Genomic DNA, 27,695 nt, shown 5'->3' with positions numbered 1-27,695 from the left:
TAACCTGGTTTATATCTAATCTTAAGCTATTTGGTCTACTATATAAAACAGTAACTCATTAATGTGTAATCTTATAGCTAGGTTATCAATTACTCAAATCTAGGCTACTGCCTAATCCCGTTTACACTTAAGGGTATGGGTTACATAAAACAAAATTACCTTAGTATGTAGCCTTAATGCTAGGCTACCATCTCATCCAGCACAGATTACTATTTCATCTACTCCTACGTTGCATGGTCTACGCTAACGATTTAGTTCAATGACGGGATGTTTCGTAAAAAGTTTACTCAACATAAGGGACATTTCTTTTGGTTAAAACATTTAATTAGAATGACAAATTCTAATTTCTTTTAGTTAAAACACTTAAGCAGAATGACAAATTCTTTAAAACAATTTGTGCTTTATAAAACTGGAAGAGTAAGCACTGACCTTTGATGGCAAGAAATGCTGGGATCCAGCTTTGACACAAATTAATTAATTCCAAAAGTTTAAAACTAAACTGGAACTTAATACTAAGAACTTATCTTGCTATCTTTGATGCTTCCATGATCCTTGCTAATGAAATCGCAGAAAAATTTTGAATTTTTTCGAAGTGCTAGTAATAATAAACTTCACTGCACTAACCAACAGAAAGTAATGCTTCTTGGTCCCCGTGACGCGTCTGTTGTTGACACTATGGCAAACTGCGCATGCGTATTAATCACTTCCTCTTCTAAGCAGGTTTTGATGATGAAAGAACCTGGGTATACAGCCTCACTGTAAAGATTTGGGAAAGTGCCCCCTTATCTTTGAGTCCATTAAATACTCCATCAAGTGTTACAGTGTTATCACTATGACACAATACCCGGCCGCACCAGCTATAAGAGAATTCTTTGACATTAGTCTGGTCACCCATGGAACTCTCGTAGATGATGGAGGGTAACTCCTTGAGGATGAAACAAGCGACTACGCTACAAAAAATTGGCAAGTTTTCAAGATAAACTTTTTTTTCTTATTTATAATACTTATATTGTGTGGACTTTAATCTTTATTCAATCTTGATTTTGTTCTGTCTGAGATGTGACATCTGTGCTATGTTTGTACAGAGTATAACTGCAACAGAATATATTCTGTATTTCTAATATCTGCTAATGTGGTGTTTAGCTTTCTTTATCTGAGATCAAGAAAATAGCATATAAGCCTACATCCATTACTCAGAATCTTGAAATACTGCACCAGCTGTCGCCCCTCCCATTTACATGCACTGTGGCCCTGTACGCCAAGAAAAATTTTACAAATCAGAGCTGAAGACTGTTTACTGTATACATTACTCAGTAATCTGTTCATGTTTTTTCAGTTTTCTGGTATGTCCCTTCTAAAGGCTTATTAAGTTAATAAAAAACAAATGAACACGAAAAATTTAAAACAGTATTTATATGATAAACGAGCTGAAAAAAAACAGAGTAACCAATATGTTGTAGCAAAAAAACCATGGTACTTTAATGCATTCAGATGGCTGAATGAGCGCAGTGCATCAACCAAACCTAAGACTACAATTCATGATGGTGTGACCTTACTTTCATGTTTATTAAGTAAAAGCCAAGAAGCACAAAAATTAATAAATGTGTGCTTCATAGCATACTTTTGCCGTTTATGTTTTTTTCAAAATTTTGCCAATCAAAATGGAGTGTCTCTGACAACAGGTAATATTGCTTCTTGAGAGAAGGAAAAAAAAATGGAAATTTACAAATCTATATTTATGGATAAGAACACACAAGAAATTAAATAAAGGTATGCAAAATCATGAAAACAAGGAAAATGGAGATTTACCCATTTTTTTCACCTTTTAGATTTCATCTAAAGAGCAAAATACTAATGACAGAGCAGTGATGACTATAAGACTGCAAGAAATTACGTCTAACAAAACAAAGGAAAAACACAACAGGAAAAACTGCAAGTAAACTTACGGGCTGTAGAGTGTCCTTCTCTGGTATAGCAGTTTGTTCCCATACAGGTTGAGATTTGGCCCCAGTTTCTTGAAAGATGACTACAGTATCTTTTGAAAAATTCTTGCCAAAAATGAATATTTCTTCACCCCCAGAAACTGGACAGGATGACAGGGATTTGCGACAGATTTCAGGCACACCTGGCGGCTGAGCTGTTGTATGATGATAACAATTAAGAGGAGTATTATTATTTTGTTATAGACAAGTGTACTTCACTACTTCAAGTAAGATCACAATGAAATATAATAATGTATTTCTCCTTACTATTTCAATTTTCATTAGCCCTCTGGATAACAACTGTTTTGCTTGTATTTCAACCATCATACGGCTAAACAATTACCGTAGTTATGTTAAAAATGATGTTCAGTACTGATATATTTTTACACTATACCCTTATCCGCTTTGGAGAAAAGATCGGCAAGGAAATATACTGCTACAGTAAATTTAAGCTGCAAGTTGTACTTGAAGATGAGAAAAGAATGTTCAAGCTGCTAATGACTATAAATTATTGTGCATTGGCAACATGGATGAAACTCGACCGCAAATAAAATTGGAAAGTATTTTAATCAAAACTACTGGGCATGAAAGAACACATATTACTGCTGTTTTCCCGCCGATAAAAGATAAATATGAAAAGCTCGTAGTATGATGATGAAATCAAGAGAAAATAGTGAACGGAATCTTGGTTTTTTTTTTACACAAAACAAACATGCCGCCAACGTCATCTATTAATGAAAAAAATTAATTTCACAACGAGACATATTTAAGTTATATTTCGACTTAAAAACACTTTGTATAACGAAAAATATATATGTCCCTTATAAATAAAGTATCTAGAGATTCATTTACGCTAACTAGAAGCAAGAAATGCCCTCTGAGCCGAGCTAAATGCAGCGAAATAAAGACCGCGTGATCGATTCCCAAAACAAAACATTTGATTGCTATGATCGGAATTTATAATGCAAAAGCAATATAAGAATATTTACAATTGGATATCATGTAGTACAGCATAACTTTTTAAAAGATCCATGGAAAAGATGCACATTCATTAATTTGATGTTTGTATAATACGGTGTTATTATGTGAAAATAGAATATAGTATAATGTAGGCTGGGCTACCGTATATGATATACGAAAGTGTCAGCTAGGCCTTGTTTGTTATTCAATTTCTCTTTATACTGACTTATCATGTCAATCTGCATTGAACCTGCAGAATTAGCAGACACTGATAATTACTATACCATATATGTATAAAGTATACTGTGTAGTGTAGGCTAGGCTACCATATGTATAGATGGTACTGATTACCCTAGTGTAGGCTAGGCCATATTATATATATATATATATATATATATATATATATATATATATATATATATATATATATATATATATATATATATATATATATATATATATATATATATATATATATATATATATATATATATATATACATATATATATATATATATATATATATATATATATATATATATATATATATATATATATATATATATATATATATATATATATATATATATATAAGAAGGCCCATAAAACACTATTTGAACGTTGCAACCATATATTTCGAGCACTTCCTTCTGCGCCCCTGTTCACTGGTAAAATATGGACAGATGAAATGTTACAGGAGGATATCTACACAGCATATGTATGTGTGGCATTAAGTCTCCGATGGTATGCAGGTGACAGTTCCCAAGAAGGAGGGAAAATAAACAATTCCCTAGTGGTTTTTAGCCTCATTGACTCGTGTTTTGCAATTTGTCTGGTGGTTGTGTTTCCTGGAGCACCTGTTTGAGAAGAGGTTTAAGGATTAACCCGTCGATTTCATCTGCTTTCCAATGTCCTCCTGACAAGTTCATATTGTTGGTTTGATTGATGATAGCAGATTTCAGCATCTTTCTTTTGTACGGACAGCTACTTTTGAAAACCAGCTCCGCCCCGCTCCAATTCATGGAATGGCCTCTATCCCTTTATTTAGCAGACTGATAAGAAATATAAAAAGTTTACAAGAAAGCTCGTGCAATTGACAGATGGGGATTAAAAAGGAAGAGATGTGCCTGGAATCCAACACAGTTGAAGACTTAGGCCCAACATCTCAGAACCAGGGAAGAGTCAATTACGGATTATACTGTAACGTACAGGGGAAGAGACTGACCACCAAAAATGACTGTGGAATGAATAAGCTGATTACATATATTTACAAAAGCACAACAACTCAATATATTCTCCTTTTGGTAAACAAAACCAATTTTTGTAAAATGAACTCATGTTTAACACATTTTTTTGAAAATGTTCAGTTTGCAAAAATTGTTATTGTTTACCAAAAGGGGAATATACTGAGATGTTGTATTTTTATAAACATATGTAATCAGCTTATTCATTCCACAGTCACTTTTGGTGGTCAGTCTCTTCCCCTGTAACTGAGTCTTCCCTGCTCCCGAGCTGTTGGGCCTAATCTTTTGTAAAACTTCTTAAATATGTACTCTTGCTTTGGTTGGTCGACTAATTCTTTAAATGTGCTGGATTCCAGGTACATCTGTTCCTTTATAATCCCCATCTATCAATTATACAAGCTTTCTTGTAAACTTATTTTTATAATTATTACCAGTCTGCTAAGTAAAGGACAGTAAGAGGAAAGGCCTGTATATATATATATATATATATATATATATATATATATATATATATATATATATATATATATATATATATATATATATATACAGGCAGTCCCCAGTTTATAACGGGGTTCCGTTCTTACGCTTTGTTTCGTCGTAGTTTAAAAATCATCGTAAACCGAAAAATCGTCAAAAATCGTCAATAATCCTATGAAAACCTGACTTTTAATGCTCTGGGTGTATTGAAAACAATGTACAACTGCATTTTTTTTTTAGTTTTTCATTAAAAAAAACCCTCCAAATTTGTATTATTCTGCTGTTTTGGAGCCATATTTTTTTTCCGTCGGATCGGCATACGACGCGTCGTAACCCTGGAACATGCGTCGTAAACCGGGAAATAATTTCTGATGAATATATCTGAAAAGTGTCGTAACCTTGGAACGTCGTAAGCTGGACCCATCGTAAACCGGGGACTGCCTGTATATATATGCATGTATATCTACGTTTTATATATATATATATATATGTATGTACATATGTGTGTATGTATGTATGTATATATAAATAATATATATATATATATATATATATATATATATATATATATATATATATATATATATATATATATATATATATATATATAAATATATATATAAATATATATATAAATATATATATATATATATATATATATATATATATATATATATATATATATATATATATATATATATATATATATATATATATATACATATATAAAATTTACAATTTTATTTTGATATTAAGGATCAAGTTTATACATCCCTTGAATGATATATTCCTATATATATATATATATATATATATATATATATATATATATATATATATATATACATTACCAGAGGTGAAAAATAAGGTCCTAACTGGTTTCGACTTTATTTCCAAGCCACTGACGAAGGACTGATACAGAGTATTAGAAGTCACAAGTATATATACTACAGGAACAGTACTGACGAAAATGTACAACTGTTAGAGACTACATATCCACCCACAGGCCGGTGTCACGGTGGGAATGGCCTTTAAGACTCATTTGGCTAAAAATCACAATATACTCTCAAGGGACAATACTGATAAACATACAAACCATAGGCAACACCAGATCCACACCTGATAGGTGTCAGGAAGGCAGGGTTTGGAAAATTCATTAGCACTTGTGTCCCCTGTACTGTTTACAAATATGATAATCTTATTTCCATATATCTCTACTGCCTCCCTTAAAAATTTACACAATTTACAAATTTATTTTGATATTAAAGGATCAAGTTTATACAACCCTTGACTGATATTCATATTATGGCTGTAACTTTCTTTTATAAAGCTAGATTCAATGATTGTATATTCTAATAATGCACTGGAAAGGAATATCATTAAATCTAGCTTTATAAAAGAATGTAACATCCACAATATGAATATCAGTCAAGGGATGTATAACATTGATCCTTTAATATCAAAAGAAAATGGTAAATTGTTTAAATTTTAAAGGAGGCAGTAGAGATGTATGGAAATAAGATTATCATATTTGTAAACACAGTATGGGGGGCAGCAGTGCTAATGAGTTTTCCAAACCCTGTCTCCCTGACACCTGTCAGGAGTGGCTCTTAAGTCCACGTTGGAAGGTGAGTGAAATCAGGGATTCTGAACAAGTACTTTTGAAGTTTATTCTAAATTTTCAAGTCCCCAGAATAAACTACGAAAGTACTTGTTCAAAGTCCTGGTTTTCACTTGCCTTCGATGTGAACTTAGTGATATTCTCAAGCAAGTTCCTCCGTGCTATATATATATATATATATATATATATATATATATATATATATATATATATATATATATATATATATATATATATATATATATATATATATATATATATATATATATATACATGTATATATATATATATATATATATATATATATATATATATATATATATATATATATATATATATATATACATACTTATATTATATATATATACATATTCATATATTATATATATGTATATATATACTTATATTATATATACATATTCACATATTATATATATATCTATATACATAATATATATATATATATATATATATATATATATATATATATATATATATATATATATATATATATATATATATATATATATATATATATATATATATATATATATATGTGTGTGTGTGTGTGTGTGTGTGTGTGTGTGTGTGTGTGTGTGTGTGTGTGTGATGGAAATACTACTGTAACAAAGCTAAAGTCACCATGTACTATAATATAGTTCAAATACGAAATACTCACTGCATGCAATTGGCCTTGAGACCACTTGCAGTGTTTCTTGGGTACCATTAGGCAAAGTAACAAAAGTTCGAAATACCAAACGACACTTGGTACTTTTCTTTCTGCCTCTTGACACGAGAGCCTTAAATCTATGCTCTACATCCACATTTCTTTCTTTCAAAATTCCAACACAATCACAGCTGTAAATAGAAAAGGAAAGCCAAATAAGAAATTAATTTCCCCCAGCCATTTACCCTGTAATATATAATAAAATATTTAGAAGCATATGAATCATCATTTTACCAATGTCTTCATTATCAAACCAATACTAGTTGTGAATGAAACAAGACAAAATTATTTCATTTCAAACAAAACAGTAAAAGCTAATAATCTATTCAAGCATATAAGAAATGAGAGTAAAGGAGGTCATAAGCTTATAACTACTACATATATTGCCCCTACCATTCTTTGGATCATAATTGTAGAATTAGAATCTTGCTTTATTGCAATGATACTTTACCACATTAGTAAGTGTTTCGACACATGCCAATTAATTATCACAAATGGCAAACTGTTCACTGAGGCTCATAGGAATGCTCTTTTCTTGACACTTGGCCATATACAGTTGAAGAGTCAAAACAAAGATGAAAATAGTAGCTAAAAGGTCAGGCTAGATATCAATTTAAAAGGATTACCAGAACTTCACTTTAAAGTCACAATACGTACATACAATAGCAATAAAACTGCAAGACAAAGGATTCATCTTTATCTCCAATATATATATAACTCCACAATATGTAACCTATTAAGCTAAGCCTCCACAACTCATCAGACATTTCTCTTTACTTTGACTTTAAAACCTGGGTGAGAACATCAAACTTGTATTAACCCAAAAGCTTAAATGTAATTAAAAGTTAAATGGTTTGTGGGTCAAACACGACACTGGTAAATTACTGACCTGCCTACAATCTTACTTCCAAGTACTGTATATAGCCATGGCTAACTGGCATAGTGGCAGAGTAAATATTATGAATGTGGAATTTTGGCAACAAAAATTTACCATCATTAATTTTGAAGATTTTTTAGTAATAATTATTAAGCCAATTTAAACTAGTTTGAATCATCAATACAGTATTGTACTTCCTCGTATTTTTGAGAAATTCAAACTCATCAAACAATATTTTTCACAATAACATATTAAGACAATAAAAATTTTTGAAATTAGTTGTAAGAAAGTAACAATAACGCAGTCAGTCATCAAATCCATACTGTTCAAGGGCCTGCCATTGCGTAAAACAACAAACATGAGTACTTGGTCAAAATTCTAAATGCAGGGTTGTGCTGCAAATGAAGTTTCAAACATGAGTTCTTGGTCAAAATTCTATACATAGTGTTGTACTGCAAATGAAGTTTCAAAAGAGATTACTGTAATCTGAATTATTCAATAAGTGCATAGTTGGAATTTACTTTTAAAACTTCAGCATCCACGACAAAAGGTTCAGTCTTGCTAGACTGAACAAATCAATGCAAGAAACAAAGACATGAGTTTGTCACCCCTGTACGAAATCATGTGCTGCAACATGACTTACTGGGAGATCTGGAAAAGAAAACCTCTTAAGGAGTTTCACTATGGCTGTTGAGAGTAATACTTTTAAAGAATGAGGAGCTACAGGTCCCAAAATCACCCATTTGTTTTGTGGAACATGTCATTCCTATGAGATGTATAATATAGATTTATAGATGCTCCCCAGGTTATGATGGTCCATTTTACAAAAGTTCAACTTCACAATGATGATACATTAGTCACAATACGGTACCATAGCACCTCAAGTTAACAGATGCTCTTGGGGTCTGGCTTCTTCCTGATGAATAAAAACCTGGTAAGTAACAGAGACCCTACATTATAGCCTGCACTTGAATGTTTAATAATAATCTTACAACCAGCAGCAATTCAACATAGTTCTTAACCTAAACTAAACTGTACTTTTCATTAGCATTCACTTTAAGGGAATTCTCTAAAAATATCAATCTAAAATAGTAGCACTGAAAAAATTAATCATAATGATGCAACTGATAAGTGCAGAGGTCCGTTAATTTCAGGTGTTAATGGCACCACAACTTGACTAACCTAAACTTACCAAATTTCGTTACTTACTGGATGTGCCCAAGTCTGGTAAAAATAAAAATATTTCTTGCAAGTAAAGTATGATTATTTTTTTTATGTTATACAAGTTGCATATTGAAATTTATTTGCCATACTGTTAAATCCATAGTTAAAAAGTAATTTTCTATCCATCTGGCAATAACACACTCAGAAATTTTGAGATGCTTGGTTAAATAAAGTATAACTGCAATTTCAGAATAGGTAACAAATTACATTATCAATGAGCATCATGTTAAAAAACCACCATGCACATACAGTGGACAACCCCCCCTCTCTCTCTCTCTCTCTCTCTCTCTCTCTCTCTCTCTCTCTCTCTCTCTCTCTCTCTCTCTCTCTCTCTCTCTCTCTCTCTCTCTCTGGTACAATTATTCTATTGACATTTATTTAATAAGGATAAGCAGTGGCACATAAATACATTTATCATTATGTGTATACATATACACATGCATTGCTTCCTGGTACAAAACTTTTACTTTATTTAATGTAGTACAGTCTTGCACTTAATACAATATATTTTTTAGTCTGCGTATGTATGCATGTGCATACATGCACATATACATTGCATGAAGGGAAGCTATGCACTTACTGTGCATTTTCTTGCCTCTTTTCTCTCTCTCTCTCTCTCTCTCTCTCTCTCTCTGTGTGTGTGTGTGTGTGTGTGTGTGTGTAAACTTCTTTTCATAATGAATAACCCACAGAGGAAGACGGGAAAAAGGGCAAATATCAAAATCTTTATGATGAAAAAATTTTTGAGAGAGAGAGAGAGAGAGAGAGAGAGAGAGAGAGAGAGAGAGAGAGAGAGAGAGAGAGAGAGAGAGAGAGAGAGAGAGAGAGAGAGAGGTAAGCAAATCCACAGTAAGTGTGTACTTCCCTTAATGCAATGCATGTATACATATGCATACATACACAGACTGAAATATATATGTATGTAATACTACAATATTGTGTTACATGCAACACTGCATGCCATTAAATAAATGTCAACAAAAATATTGTACCAGGGAGCAATGCATACTGAAAAATGTATTAATGCAACACTACATTGCTGTACTATTAAACAAATGTAGACATGCATACATTTATGGTTGGAAATGTATGACTGAACACTACATTACTATATTAAGTACAATACTCTACTGCATTAAATGTCAATAAAAATAATGTAACAGAGAGAGAGAGAGAGAGAGAGAGAGAGAGAGAGAGAGAGAGAGAGAGAGAGAGAGAGAGAGAGAGAGAATGAACACTACATTGCTGTACTAGGTATAATACTCTACTGCATCAAATGTCAATAAAAATAATGTAACAGAGAGAGAGAGAGAGAGAGAGAGAGAGAGAGAGAGAGAGAGAGAGAGAGAGAGAGAATGAACACTACATTGCTGTACTAGGTACAATACTCTACTGCATCAAATGTCAATAAAAATAATGTAAAAGAGAGAGAGAGAGAGAGAGAGAGAATGAACACTACTTGCTGTATCAAGTACAATATTTTACATATATACCTTTGAAACTGGACGATAAGCAAATTAATATTTTAAACTGAATGATAATTACACAATACAAGCTACGGTAGGATAAATCTTCACTTTTAATGGATTTCGTTACTCACTGGGAAGGTGGACCCCCAGTGTCATAAGTTGAGGTGTCACGTATCCAGATAATGTATGATAGTTACAAAGGAAATATCAGGAAAAGAAAGAGCAAAATGAAATGTAAAATAATCGTCCACAACCATAAACATATACTGAATAGTTGTGAGAGATGGAAGATTACCCATACAAGAATACTCAATCTCTCCACTGGTTTAGTAGCTCTGACATGAGTAGTCCTTGCAGACCGACGAGAAGGCAGTTTGACTGTAACACATACACTTCAAGTTGAACAAATCTTTGAAGTCTTCCACAAAATAGAAAGAGGTAGATTCTTTTTTCAAATAAAACGATGCCTTCTGACTACAAGTGGGCAACATAGCATTTCACAGATATCCCTAGGCTTGACAAAGAGATTGCTTCAAACAAAACTTGGAAGCTACATTGTTTTAACCAAGGCAGTATAGAAAAGAAAAACCAAAACAACCAATTTCCAACCTGGATCTTAACATTTTAAACCTTTGCTCTCCTTTGGCTATCCAGTTTAAATGCAACAGGCAACTGATTTGTAATAATTGCAAAATACTGACCAAACAACGGATAATGACGTGCTTAAACTTCAATTATTGCAGCTGCTTCCTTCTTGATAGATGGTGATTAGTTCCAATTTTTTTTTTTTTTTGGGGGTAAATAAAGTTCAAGTGCCACAGAATTTACTGAAAATTATCAAATTTTCCTGGAAGGACATGCTCTGTTTGAAAACTATGAGATCCACTTATCAAAGTAAGCAAACATTCCAAGCACCCAATGAGGAGTCAGATTAGTACTGTCATCGGTGGTGGGAGTTTTAGCAGTGGCTACAGCCTTGGATCTGGTTAGGTTAGACCATTTTCAAGATTGTATGCTAAAAGATCAATTAATGTGGCTGATATCACAGCATTAGATTGATTGAAGATTGGTTTCCTCTTCTCTCGCAACAGCAAGGAATTTAACAATACAGTATATGCATCATGACCTCCTGGTCTCATCCACCAACTGTTAGGGGGTTGGTTACGGAAACATATCAGATAACTACTCTACATCATCATAAGTAATTTTACATCATCTTTCCTTTTTTGTAGGGCTGCACTCTTCTCTATCCTGCCCTCCTATTAGGTCTAGGTCTTCCTTTATCCTTTTTCATGATTTCTGGTTCTTCTGCACTTCATTCCTACTCATCACATTCTAATCATCTTAAACTTTGAGATCTCTGTCTATTTTCCAGCCTCTGAATACCATCTCTCTTGATCCTTTCCTCATAAATAATACAATCTTCCTGCTATAATCTTACTATGAATCTTAACATTCTACAGTCACACCTCTTCAAAACCACCTCCATTCCCCTTGTCACTCTTGTAATACATTTCAGGCAGAGAAAATCTATTATCCCAAGCATATTTTGTGAATCCTGAGCACCTCTTCTAACACAATCTGTTAATTTTGGTGCATAGTGCAGATTTCACCCCACACCTTCAGCACAACAACCACATGGTCATGTTCCTAAATGTCCTATTTCCTCTGTTTCCATTTTTAGTCACCATAGATTTTGTTTTCCTAACGCAGATTTTCAGTCTCTCTATTCTCTCTCCTCTCCATTCCACTCTTCCACATTGTAAACATTTAAAGCACCTCTTCCTCACATCTTACTGTTATCACTAGGTCACTACATAAAGCAACTCACAGGTGGCCCTTTTTCTGCACTTCTTTGTAGCTTCTGCCATTACAGTAAACCCCCACATATTCGCGGGGGATGCGTACCACAACACCCGCGAATAGCTAAAATCCGCGAATACTTAAAATCCCTCTAAAAACACTTTAGAACTGCCTATTTTGATAGTTTAAACACAAGAAAAACCTCTAAAAATGCTTATACCTAAGTTTTTTACTAGGTTTATCACAAAAAGTGCATTTATTCATGAAAATTATATGAATATACAGTAACTAGTGAATATTTCTGTGAAAAATACCGCAAATGGGCGAATTTTCCGTGAATAATGGGTAGATACGTTCCACAAAGAAATCCGCGAATAAGTGAGTCCGCGAATCGTGAGAACGTGAATACGAGGGGTTTACTGTACTGTACTATGATAAATTGCATCAGGTTCAGTGGCATGCTTGATGGACACCAACATTTATCTAAAATTCTTTTGGTACACATGTCATTTTCTTCACTCTACATCTAATGTTATGGTCAAGTAACTTTCCTAACTTAGTAAGCGCTTCTGGTATCCTATGCCTGCGTTATGCCTATTCAACTGTCTCAGCACTTGGTCAGATACTTTTTCAAAATCCATAAAGATATGGTACAATCTACTCCTTTTTGCTTGGTACTTTTCTTGTGCTTGCCTCACTGTAAAGACTACTTCTGATGTTGATCTCTCTAGCATGAACCCAAACTGATAATTTTCAATTTCAACGTTTTTGATAGCGCAGTCGCTTGTTTCGTCCTCAAGGAGTTACCCCCCATGGTGTGCCAGCACTCCATGGTGACTAGACTAGTATCAAAGAAATATTTTTCTAGCCTGGTCACTTTTAGCCAGGTACTGTGTCGTAATGAAAACACTGACACGTGATAGAGTATAATGGACTCAAAGAAAAAAGGGCATTTTCCTTTATCTTCAGTGAAGCTGAACCCAGTTTTACCTACGTCAAAAAATGCAAGAAGTGCATGAGGATCTGCCATCTTGTTTACGACCAGGCCAGGCAAAAGACCAGCTCCATAACACTCTGCTAGTGCAAGCTACGTGCATGACAGTTCCGAGCTCCTTACTTTTTTCACCAGCAAGAATCATGGAAACATCCAAACTTGAAAGTTAAGTGCTTATTTTTAAGCTCTAGTTAAAAATTGTTAGTTCAAATTGTGGAACAAGTATTTTTGTGTACAGAATCCAGAAACCTGACTTTGTTTTCAGAGCACATGGTCAGTGCTCTCTCATGATCTCTGTTACTTGAGAAAGCCACCAAAAATTTTAAATTTTGATCATTCAATATAGAAGTGTAACTAAAGAAATGTTCCACAGTTTATTATTAATTTAGACAATCCTTTCAGATAATGATGTCCACAATAGACTAGGAGGTAGCCTACATGAGGTGGTAGCCTAACAAATTCAGTGTGAATACTGTAAATATAGTAGATGTTGTCCATTGCCTATATCCTAGGATCACATATCCTAAAGGTGATTTAAATAACCTGGATTAGGTAGTAACCCAATTTAAGGTAAGAACCTTTTAAGACATATTCTTTTATGGTCCTAGGCAGCAGCCTAGTTTACACCAAGGATCCTAGAATTTGATGACCAGGAAACTAACATTTTCCCTTTATATAGCCTCTATACTTAAGTATGATCTAAAATAATCCAGGACTAGGGAGTAGCTATATAAGTTTAAGTGATCAACTTTTACAAACCATCCCATTATTAGACAATCATTTTCCTAGATGGCAATCTAGAACTAGATGAAAATAGTAACCTGTGCCAGATGAGATGGTAGCCTACCCTTAAGGCTACATACTAAGGCAGTTGTTTTTCATGTAACCATACCCTTGTGAATTAAATAGTCCAGATTAGGCAGTATCCTAGATTAGAGTAAGTGATAACCTGCCTATAAGATTATATATTATTGGGTTACTATTTTATATAGTAGACCAAATAACCTAGGATTGGATACAAACAAGGGAGGTGGTCAACCTGAGCTAGACAAAAATAGTAGACTAAGTGTGTTTACTTATTAGCAAGTTGCTAGTTTTATAAAGCCTGTACATTTATATGTGTGATCTATAAAAATCTGGATTAGCTAATACCCTATACTAGGCTAAGAAAGAACAATAAGCCTAGGAGTACATATAAACAGTATTCCAGGATTAAAAACATTGGTAAGGGAAGCCTAGGAGTACATATAAACAGCATTCTAGGGTCAATAACATTGGTAAGGTCTTATGAAGCCTATTCCCTTACAGGTGATATAAACCTAGAACAGGGAATAGCCTAACTAGAGTAAGTGAAAATCCCTTATCAAGGGAATGTTCCTGCTGCTAATTTAGAAACAGTGGGGCTGAGTATCAGACTAAAAGGTAGTCTCGGCTACGTAAAACAAAAAAACCAGTTATAAGAGGATTAATTTTGGTTTAGCTTATATCCTTAGAATGGATGGATGTATAATATTTAGGGCAAAAGCCCACGCACTGGGCTTACGTTTTTAATTAAACCTAGAATAAGAAACGGCCTAGAATAGGTTAAGCGAGAATCCTCTAAGAGATCTTCTATGCTTAGATTAATGCATATTATACCTAAGCCATATAAAACAGTAGCTTAGGTTAGTTATTAAACAAATTAGTTTATAGAAGATTAGTCCATATACCATGACAATTTAGAATTAAAATTTCACATAGCCATTGCAAAAGGACTAACAGTTTAAGTAATGCAGCCCTGTATGCTGTCAGAGCCAACTTAAACCTGAAATGGTTTAGATAAACTTATGTTAACTTAGATATTTTATAAAAGGTATTACATTTACACACTAGTATCCAAACTAACCTGTAAGTTGTAATATGCTAACAGCACAGGGTTTTACAAAAGTGTCCGTTTTTAAAAACAACTTATACTAATTAGTTTCTAATAACAACTTGGTGCTTTCACTACAGGGCCACCATTATGCAGGACCCTCAGCTCAAGTGTTCTGCAACAAATTGCTCGGTTTGCTTGTGTGCTCTTGGCAGCAAGTTTTAAGGACGAGACAGCTCATTTCAAGCTGTCACGATGGGTCCTAGGGTTGAGGAAGGGGGAGATTATATCTTTCCAGCAGAACTCTGGCAGCAAATATTTAACCCCTTCTCAGAAGGAAATAGAGGAAGTTCCTCTTGGAGGTGATTATCTTACGAATGAAGTTGATATTGCTACCGAAATGACCTTGCTGAACCCAGAAGGATCAGGGACACTGCCTTCAGCTAACAGTGGGAGAAACTTTCCAGAAGGGATTCAATCCCCCATGCAACTCTCAGAAGCTGATAAGGATCCTTCCCCCAAATGGGATACTGTACAAGGATTCAATTACCCGCAACTGAAATGGCTACATTTTCGGTGGGGTATAGTAACTCAAGTAACTCACCCAGGACCTCTGCTCCCCTGGGTAACAGGTAGTCACAGTTCAGCTGTGGATGCTCAGTCAGATTATGTAAGCTCCCCCAAAAGGGATACACAGTTTGCAGCATTTGATCAGTTCTGTAAGGAAATTATGAGTAATATAAAAGACGCCCTTGCCACAGAACAGCAATATATAATGGACATATTGCATGATTCCGAACAGGAAAAAAAGAAATCATGTCAGTGATGTACACTCCAAAGTGTAAAAGTACTGAATCCTGCAATCGAAAAGGGAGAGTGGAAACAAACTCTGACCAAACAAGATCCAAGGTTAGAATTCCAACTGGAGCTAACAAAACAGCCAGTTCGGACTACAAAGCTTCAGGTCAGGACATACCAGGGGCTCCAATATTCTCCCCTGATGATTCTGATAATCCTTGGCGAGATGCTTCAATGTGTATTTTCTCTCCTGATGGTAAGTATCTAAATAATGAGAGAAAAACCATGATCGAAGTTGTACATGTGGAGTTTAGAAACAGGGCAGCATTCCCTAATACAGAATGGTGCCTGATACCACCTTGCCTGGAGAAACCTCAAAAGGAATACAGCATTAAAAGCTATAGTTGACACCCTTTACCAGGTCAACGGTAGGTGGATCTATACTACCATTATGAATAAAACCCAACTTGCTCACCAAGTACCCCCAGCCTTCAGTCCTTTCACCTCTAAAATAATTAACCATGTGAAGGCAAACTTTCTGAATTTTGTAAAAACAAGAAAACGGGAGTCAATGGCAAAGCTAAAACCATTCACCACAGTCCTCCCAGTTTCGAAAAATTCCACCAAGGAGTGGGCAACACTTCAACTCCCTTTTGAAAGGAAAAAGCTCCCCTTGGATGCTGCTACTCAGCAATTTGGGACCCCTATGAGAAGAATCTCAGATGAGACAGCTTTATCAGAATTCCATGCTAGGACTCTTCTCCTTAGTATCTTAACCTCTTCCACCTTGCTAGAAGTTGCCACCAAAAGGCTTCCAGAGGATTCCAGGACACTTTTTGCTTTTGTGGCTAAAAGTCTTATGAGAGCCCTATGGGAGGCACTCTTATGACTTTTTAGACTGGCACTTAAAAGCGCAAATGGAAACATTGGAAGGCTCCAACAAGTCACTTCCTAAACTAACTGCTTTATTACAGTCTAACCCCTTCTGTAGGGACCTGTTTGAGGATTCTGTTGTAACTCAAGTCAACGGGCAAGCATGACAACAAAATTGTAGTGTACGCTTTCCTGGGAAAAGAACTCAGGAAACAAAAAACCCGATATTTCCCTTTACCCAATTCAAAAAAGGCTTGCTTTGATAAAAATTCATATCAGCCGGCAGTTACCTCCAAAACTTTTCCAAAAGGGAATTGGACAGTTTCTATAGATCTGGGAATTGGACAGTTTCTATAGATCTGAAAGACGCATACTGGCACATCCCTATTGCCGCTCCCTTTTGCCCCTTCCTAGGGTTCCAGATAGGGAAAGAGACATACAGGTTCAAAGTCATGCCTTCTGGACTAAACACTGCCCAAGAATTTTTACAAAATTAGCAACGGTAGTTGTCCAGAAACTCAGGAAAGAAGGAATACAACTAATAGTTAGACAACTGGTGAATCTGGGGGGCCACAAGAAAAGAATGCTTGAAAAACCTAAGAGCAGTGGTCAACAGACCACAGTCAAAAAGTTTTATAATAAATTGGAAAAAATCCCACCTCACACCCAGCAGACGCTTTCAGTGGCTGGGATTGTGTTGGGATACTCTTCAGGGCCTGTTGTCTTTCCCCATCAAAACTCAGAACAGAATAAGGAAAAACCTCAAAAGGTTCCTAAAGCAGTCCAGAGTTTCCAGACGGCAATTAAAACGCATGATGGGTCTACTGCAGTTTGCATCAGTAACAGATCCAATACTTAGATTGCAATTGAAAAACATGAACAAATTTTGGCTATCGCACGCAAGAAAATAGATGAGAGACCAATCTCACCAAAAGAATAAAAAAGTTGGGGAGATACTTCAGCCTTGGACCAGGAGGGAATCTCTGGCGAAACAGGTCACTCTAACTCCTCCATCAGTAAGAGTGACAATACACACAGATGCCTCTTTGACAGGTTGGGGAGGACATTGGGAGGATCATCAGGTGGCAGGGGGGTGGTCAGCTACTCTGAGGAAGTGTCATATCAATTTCCTGGAACTGATGGCTGTCTTTTTGTCTCTCAAAAAACTCAAACCTCCAGAAGAGACACACATTCTGTTGGTTCTAGACAACACAACTGCAATGTCCTGCATTAAGAGATTGGGGTCACGTTCACCGTCTCTCAACATGCTAATGCTAGCCATCCTTCGGATGGCACAAGTGAGGAAGTGGCACCTGTCTGTTGGACAACCACCCTTCAAACAATAGCCAATATGCTTCCACAACCAGAGTGGACCTGTTTGCCACACACGAGAATCACAAACTCCCAGTATATGTATCTCCGAACTTGGACAATCAAGCAATAGCAAGAGATGCCTTCCTAAGTGGAGGACGACAATATCTTTTTCCTCCATTGTCCCAGATTTCGAAGGTTTTGAGCAAACTCCTAACCTTTAAAGGAACAGCTTACTTATTAGCCCCAAATTGGTCAAACAGGCATTGGTTCCTATCACTTCAACAAGGAGCGAAAAGATCAATTCAACTGTTGTCCACTGTTCTATCCCAGAAAGTAGGAGGGAAAATCGTTTACGCATCCTCCTTCCTGAGCCGAAACCTTCACGTAAGGATATTTTAAACATTATCTACCGAGAAAACTACTCACCCAACATTGCTAGGTACCTAGTGTAAAAATTACCGACGTCATCTATCCGACAATACCAGTCTGTATGGAAGACATGATTAGATTATATCCATACTGAGAGCCCAGTTGAAATTTCTATAGAAACACTTAAATTTTCTGATATATCCTTTTGAAGACAAACGCCTTGCGGTTATAACAATCATGGCATACAAGGCAGCATTAATAGAACCCTTGCTTTATGGATTCGGGATCGAGTCCAGCACAGAAGTTGTTACAGTACTTCCCTTCTGTGGTCTTTTGCTCTACAAAGGCCTGTTCCTGAAAGACTCCCAATTACTTGGTCCCTGAACAAGGTACTTGGATTTCTATCTACCCCTCAATTCAGCGGACCCAATACAACCGCAACTCACAAGCTAAAAAAGGTCATCTTCCTGATTGCATTAGCATCAGGAGCCCATAATGGTGAACTAGGCTCTCTTAGATGGGGACGATATATCAACAAATTGCTGATAATCAATTATTATTGTCCCCAGGCCCATCATTCCTGGCCGAGAATGAGGATCCTTTAAGAAGGAAATCTATTCTTACAAGAAAACTCAATATAGCAGACAAGACATTATGCCCAGTTCAAGCACTTAATGTTTACCTAGAGGTCACGGCAACCATCCCAGAAGGTCCGATTTTCCTACACCCTAGCACGAATAAACCACTCTCTCTACAAGGGCTAAGAATAATTCTAGTGTCCCTCATTAAAAAAGCAAACCCATACTCCTTTCCTAGGTCACATGACATTAGGAAAGCCAGTACGTCGTTGGCTTTCTTCAGAAATGTCTCTTTTAAAGAAGTCTCTGAAAGTACAGGGTGGGCATCAGAGACAGTGATTTTAAAACATTACTGTCATGAGCTCAAACAAATTCGTCTACACTGCATGTCAGTAGGTGGTATGGTTAGTCCTGATCCCATAGGCTCCATAGAGGGATGAATGAATTTTTACTTAGCATTTCCTAACATTCTGTGAGAGAGAGAGAGAGAGAGAGAGAGAGAGAGAGAGAGAGAGAGAGAGAGAGAGAGAGAGAGAGAGAGAGAGAGAGAGAGAGAGAGAGTTTTAGTTTGCCGTTTGAGATGGTTTTGTAAAGTAACGTAAGTTTTGAGAGAGAGAGAGAGAGAGAGAGAGAGAGAGAGAGAGAGAGAGAGAGAGAGAGAGTGTAATTGTCGTTAGTGAGTGTTTCGGTTGTTGGAAGAGGGATAAGGGTCGTTAGTTGGAGTTTGTTTACGGCGCTGTCTGTCTGTGAAAATGTGAAGGAGATTTCGGTTTTGGGGGAGTCTTTAGTCAGAGCTAGTGCCGGTCAGTGGTTTCGTGTTGGACAGTTTTTTGTATGTTTTTCCGAGAGTTGTTAGTTTTTCTTGTTGGTGTGCTATTTTATTGTGTGTATATGGTTCTATTTCCTTTTTTTATTTATATTTCCTTGTTGTGTAGAGTCTGTTTTCAGTTTTGTTTGTGTGGTTTTGTGTGCTGTGTTGGCGACCGTGGACACCTTAATCCATCTCCCAGCAACCGAGGATCAGGGTGAGTGTTGTGTGTGGTTATATGTTCTATGTATCTGTGTTGTGTGTTGTTTTTGTGTTTTTGAATTCCGCCACAGCTCTACAGCAGAAAACCAGGGAGGGTCTTCCTAACAGGTGAGTATGCTGACCACTGCTGGGGAAGATATGAAAAGACTGCAACCACACTCAGCATACTTAGCTAAGTCATTATAGAACTTCACCTTAAAAATGCAAGTTCTTGTTTAATTTCTCGTTTTCTTGTTACCAAAACCCCAAAAGGTTTTTTAGAATAAGGAGTGGGGTTTGAAACTTGTGGCCTGACCTCGGACCATAAATGTTTTTTCTTTAGGTTGTTTGGGATTAAAATTTTGAGAGCTTAAGCCTTTTGTCACCTGTCAATTTCTTTTGTAAAACTCCTTGAGGACAAAACAAGTGACTATGCTATCAAAAAACAGGGTTTGACCTAGAAAAAACCTATTTTTGGTACATTGTTGAGTACTCAACACCTTCCCACTTCCCTGACAAAAGGCATGGGATTTTGGCAAGGGATCATCCTACACTGGCCAGCAGAGAGTAATGGAGATGGTCTTTTGCCTGCCCTGGTCATAAACAAGATGGCAGACACGCATGCACAATAGTCACTTCTTGCAATTTTTGACGTAGGAAAAACTGGGTTCAGCTTCGCTGAAAATAGGGGAAAATGCCCTCTTATCTTTGAGTCCATTATACTCTATCACATGTCATAGTGTTTTCATTATGACACAATACCCAGCTACAAGACCAGGCTAGAAAAATATTTCTTTGATACTAGTCTAGTCACCACGGAGAGCTGGCACACCACGGGGGTAACTCCTTGAGGACTCAACAGCGACTACCAAAAATAGGTTTTCCCTACGTCAAAACCTGTTTTTTCTAAGACTTTCCTCCGGCACCTCTTCTAACATTTTCATAGTATGCTCAAGTAGTCTTGTTCCTGGGTGTACATCAACTTTTTAAATAACACTACTGTAAGGTTCTTCTACCATTTTTGGTCCTACCTCTTCATTTAACAGTTTTTTATATGTTTCAGACAACTCATGAATGACCAACTTTCCTGTTGCTTTTATCAAATCACTTGTTATTCTATGTGGTTCAGTAGCTTTTCCTTTTTAATTTTCCTTTAGAGGACCATTTTTCATATTCCTAACTCTTACTGTTTTGTTGATAGACACAAATTTATCAAACTGCTTTTTATGGTGTTGTCATCAAACAACATGGCCCAAGTGATAGTTTTGCGCACAAAAAAGTTCCCAGTTTTTGAGAGAATTGAGTTCTCAAACATCTTTTGCTTTATGAAAGTTTTCCCCAGTCTTAGGAGACAAATTATAAATATGCATCAAAGTTCCTACTTAACCCTTAACGCCGACTGGACGTATCGTGCGTCGACTAAAATTGTCCGTCGGGTGCTGAGTGGGCGTACGGTACATTGACTACAAAAGGTTTTCTTAAATATTCGCGGAAAAATAGTTACAGGCCTAGTTTGCGAAAGATTTTAAATCACACGCCTTGAGGGATGCTGGGAGTTCAGGGATCACGTTGTTGTTTTGATTACAAGCATTACCCAGCCGCACATGCGCAAATTTCTTTCTTCTCGCACTACAGAGCATCAGCGACGCATCTCAGAAATTCTTTCATCACTTTGTCGTAATTTTTGCACCATTTTATATTAGTCGTTACATAAAGTTTTATATATGAAAATGTGCGCAATTTCATGTAGAATACAACAAAAAACAATCCATGGTTGTAGCTTTTATAAGTTTCGAAATATTTTCATATAAATCACGATAAGTGCCAAAATTTCAACCTTTGGTCAACTTTGACGCGACCGAAATGGTTGAAAAACGCAATTGTAAGCTAAAACTCTTACATTCTAATAATATTCAATCATTTACCTTCAATTTGCAACAAATTGGAAGTCTCTAGCACAATATTTCGATTTATGGTGAAATTTTGAAAAAAACTTTTTCCTTACATCCGCATGCTAACTCAGCCGAAAATCTCGGAAATTCTTTCGTCACTTTGTCGTAATTTTTGCACCGTTTTATATTAGTCGTTACATAAAGTTTTATAAATGAAAATGTGTGCAATTTCATGAAAAATACAACAAAACACAACCCATAGTTGTAGTTTTTATCAGTTTTCAAATATTTTCATGTAAATCACAATAAGTGCCAAAATTTCAACCTTCGGTCAACTTTGACTCGACCGAAATGGTCGAAAAACGCAATTGTAAGCTAAAACTCTTACATTCTAGTAATATTCAATCATTTACCTTCATTTTGCAACAAATTGGAAGTCTCTAGCACAATATTTCGATTTATGGTGAATTTTTGAAAAAAACTTTTTCCTTATGTCCGCGCGCTAACTCGACCGAAAATCTCAGAAATTCATTCGTCACTTTGTTGTAATGTTTGCACCGTATTATATTAGCCGTTACATAAAGTTTTTTATGTGAAAATGTGCGCAATTTCATGTAGAATACAACGAAAATAACTCATTGTTGTAGCTTTTATCAGTTTTGAAATATTTTCATATAAATCACGATAAGTGCCAAAATTTCAACCTTCGGTCAACTTTGACTCGACCGAAATGGTCGAAAAATGCAATTGTAAGCTAAAACTCTTACATTCTAGTAACATTCAATCATTTACCTTCATTTTGCAACAAACGGGAAGTCTCTAGCACAATATTTCGATTTATGGTGAATTTTTTAAAAAACTTTTTCCTTACCTCCGCGCACGGTAACTTGGCTGAAAATCTCAGAATTTCTTTAGTCACCTTGTCGTAATTTTCGCACCGTTTTATATTAGGCCTTACATAAAGTGTTATACATGAAAATGTGTGCAATATCATGTAGAATACAACAAAAAAATAACTCATGGTTTTAGCTTTTATTATTTTGAAATATTTTCATATAAATCACGATAAATAGAAAAAATTGGACCTTTGGTCAACTTTAACTCAACCGAAATGGTTGAAAACTGCAATTGTAAGCTAAAACACTTACAGTCTAGTAATATTCAATCAATTACCTTCATTTTGCAACAAACGGAGTCTCTTGCACAATATTTCGATTTATGGTGAATTTTAGAAAAAAACTTGTTTTTACGTCCGTGTGTTACGAATTTATGCATCATTTTGTGATAATATTTTCTCTGTGTTGCTTTGATCGTTTTACAATTTGTTATATACCAAAATCATTGCAATTTAGTGTACAATACAATGAAAAAAATAACTCATTAGCTTTAACCGTTTTGCTCACAGCGCGATTTGTATACAATTATATATGAAATTTTTTTTTGTGCTGTCATATATTTCAATATTTATATATGATAATGATATTTTTTTCATTTCTGATGGTTGCATACTAAACTTCAGGCAATGACGAAAAAAGGAGCCAAAAACGAACTCTTAATCTTAAAAACTAAGTGTGCTGTGATTTTTTGAAAAAAACTTTTTTTCCACTTCGCCGCTAACTCCCGAACGCCGCCGGCATACGACAGACACTTTTGTAAATAGAGGCTCGGCGTTTAAGGGTTAATACTCACTCAAAACTGAGGCATATATGTATACGATGTTCTCATGATATTGATGAAATCAGACTTCAAGAAAATCCAGTCACATCTTATGAGCAGTGTCACTGACGGTTAAAGAAGCAAAGACAGAATGAATCTGCTGGTTCCATCATCATTTGTTTGAGCAGCAGGCCTATATTTCTTTTCTTATAAAAAAAAAAGTTTCTTGTGCTTTTATCTTCCAAACACTGAACTCCTGATCCCTGACTGACTGAAATTGTCTGTACAACTGCCTTGCATTTTCTGCAAATTTTGAGTGGTTAACTTTTTTCTTCACATATCATTCTCAATTAGTATTTGAACTGTTTATCTTTTTAATGCAAAGGAAAAAAAATATTTACTAATATAATCAAATGGTTTTGTCAACTTCTTTGTTATGAACCTTTTTGGTCAAATTTCCGGTTCTGGTGCTGCCCATCCTTCCTTTGCAATTTTCACTCAGAAGCCAAGTTGATGAGTTTTTTACTAAAACATACACTTGGTCTGTAATTTTCAACATAACCAATACTAATGCCTCCAGTAGCTAATTAGCAACTGAAATAGGTGCCAGTTTCATTCATGACTAGTTCTGGCAATGAAGACATTCTCTAAACACGACTTTGGTACACAATTTAATGAACATACCATCATTCTCCAAAACTGCCCCTTTACATAAGTGAAAAATGTTCAGCATGGAGACTTAAAACTTACAGCATGTTACTGCCTTAATCTACATGCATTTTGCACTGCATAAAAAGGAAGTCATAGGAAAACAATAAGCACCATGCTACTTACCTCATCACCATATCTTTACATGGCTCAAGCACAGCTTCAATGACAGCAGTACCATCAATACGTTTTTCTTTACAAGGAGTAGAATTTTTACCACTTACACGGCATACTTGATAAAACATGTGAGGACTTGTTCTTGCACTGTCATCCCCAACAAACACCTGAACAACTGTAGGTTTAGTATAGCCAGTCAACTGAAAAGTAAAATGAAATTTTTCAAAACTTAAATTTACACCAACTGAAAAGTAAAATTAAATTCTTCAAAACTTAAATCTACAATCAACTGAAAAGTAAAATGAAATTTTTCAAAACTTAAATCTATTTTTTAATACAAGTTCATCAGTTTACGTGTCTTATTCTGCATCAGCGTCTCCTCAGACACATAAAAGGAAGATAGAGAAGAAAAACCCTCACCTGGCCAGGTATCCTTCAGGGCAGTGCCTCTGGTGGTATCCAGAACTGCTACAGTACAAGAAGTGCATGGTCGGGAGGTAGGCACTTTTACTATGTGTATCAATGTATTTGTATGCAAAATAGATTCTAGTTTTACAAACCCTCATTATTAAAGCCAACTCCTCAAGTTTGCATGAGCATGAATAGCTTTTTAGATGAGAAAGCCTTCCTGTTGTAAGTACAAAAATTCAAACAAGGGCTCTGGAACCTTACAGTAAAGCTATAAAATATCCCTAGGACCAAACTGAAACAAGTCATATAGGAAACCATCAGCCTAGCAAGGATCTTATGATGGGAGTGCTATGATACTGAGGTAAATAAAGCGTAGGTTAGACAAAGACAATAAGAATAATAAGACCTCCACTCTCGAGTTATGGCCAACCAAAATCAGATGGTCAAGAATCTGGTATGTTTGTAATCACTGAAATAAGTCATGTGATGTAAGTTCAATAGCCAGGAAAGAGTGAGATCCATATTTCATAACATCCCAAAAACATCTAGGATGTTAAAATTCAGATGAGTCATACTGGTTGTCTGGGAGGGTAGTATAGACACAATCACTTCTACACAGCAATACCTTACAGGATGTCACTGATTCATTCTAAAGGACACAACTTAAGGTGAAAAGACCTAGGTCAAATAAGCCCTTCAAAATAAGACCTAGACACCCTATAAACCGAACAAACCAGAAACTGTTCTCTGAAACAAAACCATAAATCTCACACTTGATTCCCCGGAACAAGCCCTGCACTATAAAGTGCCACCATCCGTTCCCTCGAACAAACCAGAAGCTGTTCTCTGAAACGAAACCTTAAATTCTCACCCTCAATTCCCCAGAACAAGCCAGCACCAATAGTGCCACAACCCATTCTATGGAACAAACCCCTAATCCTTGCACTCGATTCCCCCCGGAATGAGCCCAGCACTACCTAGTGCCACCATACGTTCTATCAAACACCCAAGAACCTGTCCAAGGACCAAACCCCCAACTTTTGTGCTCGATTCTCCGCAATGAGCCCGCACACCCATGCTACTACCTGTTCGTCCAAATTAACTTGAACCATTCCCCAGAACAAAGTCTCACATGAACCGTGACCTACCCACACCTTAAGTGCCACTACAAATCCGTGCCGTCTGCGACTTGGCCTATGGTTATCCCTGATCCGCACCGTATGTGCACAAATTGCCTAACTGCACCCTGCCCACTACAGAGTGCCATTTCTAATCCTTGCCATTGCTTGCCTGGCTAACACCCCTCCTAACAACCCCCCTCTTTTTCCCTCTTTTTTCGACTCCCTAACACTCCAGCACCATGCAGGCTGAGGACTACAATGCTTTCATGGAGGTCGGAAAGGGGCTGGGATTTAAGGGAGACCCCTTGGCTACCTGGGTCCAAGCCCAGGTAGCTGCTGCAAAGGAGAGACAGGAGAAAGAAGCCAAGGAGGAGAAGGAGAGACAGGAGAAAGAAGCCAAGGAGGAGAAGGAGAGACAGGAGAAAGAAGCCAAGGAGGAGAAGGAGAGACAGGAGAAAGAAGCCAAGGAGGAGAAGGGGAGACAAGAGAAAGAAGCCAAGGAGGAGAAGGAGAGACAGGAGAAAGAAGCCAAGGAGGAGAAGGAGAGACAGGAGAAAGAAGCCAAGGAGGAAAAGGGGAGACAAGAGAAAGAAGCCAAGGAGGAGAAGGAGAGACAGGAGAAAGAAGCCAAGGAAGAGAAGGAGAGACAGGAGAAAGAAGCCAAGGACCCGAGGCCTGGCTTGACCACATAGAAAGGGTCTTCTCACACTTACATAAGTTTCCTTGATCCTGGGAAAGCACATGGGTGGAAAGGGCACAGCTGCCTTCCACTCCCTTACCCCAAGCGAACAGGGGAGCCTCGAGGAGGTCCGAAAGGCCGTCATCAAGGCCTATGAAAGTACCCCTGACCACTGGAGACTACATTGGCAAGGCCAGCCCAAGGAAGCGAGTCAAACCTGGGCCGAGTTGGCGTACCACAAGTCCTGGGCTGTCAATGTGCTGGCTAGAAGCCCTAGGAATCAACACCTTCGAGGCCCTGCTCGAGCACATACAGCTTGAAGACTTCTCTTACTACGCCCCCAGTGCTCTCACCACCCACCTCTGCAAGAAATCCCTCAAGACGTTCGCTGAGTGCTGCCGCTTGGCTGACAATTGGAACATTAACCATCCTTTCGCCAGCTCCTTGGGATGAAAGATCAGTCCCCCCCCTCTCATACCGGTACCTCCGGGCTACATCAGCCCAAAAATGGGCACCCTCCCAAAAACCTGTGCAGCCATTGCAAAAAGGTCGGGCACCTAACCGAACAGTGCTGCCTGAAGGCCGATGCCCGGCCAAAAGGTACCACCAGTTTCCAAAACAGGACCACACTCAACAGAGCCACTCCTGGCTCTTGGGTGAACAACAACCGGCCTGTTCCCCCCACCGGGGAGAGTGCCACAAAAAGACTTTAGCAAAGAAACTTGCAAGGACTGTGGCCAGAAGGGTTACATGTCCACAATGTATTGGCACTGTTCGAAATACGCTGCTCCCAAAGCAGTCCACCCCGCTGTCAGTTCCAGACAGCCTGCTGAGTGCATAGGCCTCGACGCCATGGCCATAGCACCCCTCTACGGCTCCATTCCACCTTGAATGCTGTCAAACATCGACACCAGGTCAGAGGTCAGCCTTATCACTC

The 27,695-nt window shown here is 36.7% G+C and overlaps 1 protein-coding gene across 5 annotated transcripts in view; it reads right to left on the bottom strand.

Annotated features, from left to right (window-relative positions):
• The window catches only part of NFAT (NFAT nuclear factor), a 240,675-nt gene that overhangs the window by 36,900 nt on the left and 176,080 nt on the right, over window positions 1–27,695 (bottom strand). For all 5 annotated transcript variants that reach the window (XM_067124167.1, XM_067125575.1, XM_067123543.1 and 2 more), the window contains 3 exons: window positions 24,557–24,747; window positions 6,967–7,145; window positions 1,947–2,137 (listed from right to left, as the gene is read on the bottom strand). In XM_067124167.1, coding sequence (XP_066980268.1) covers window positions 1,947–2,137; window positions 6,967–7,145; window positions 24,557–24,747 — 561 coding nt within the window. The remainder of the gene's footprint in view (window positions 1–1,946; window positions 2,138–6,966; window positions 7,146–24,556; window positions 24,748–27,695) is intronic.

The sequence above is a fragment of the Macrobrachium rosenbergii genome, chromosome 1 (assembly GCF_040412425.1).
Source record: "Macrobrachium rosenbergii isolate ZJJX-2024 chromosome 1, ASM4041242v1, whole genome shotgun sequence".
Classification (NCBI taxonomy): Eukaryota; Metazoa; Arthropoda; class Malacostraca; order Decapoda; family Palaemonidae; genus Macrobrachium; species Macrobrachium rosenbergii.
Note: the sequence above shows the minus strand (reverse complement) of the source record. Positions and strands in the feature narration are given on the sequence as shown.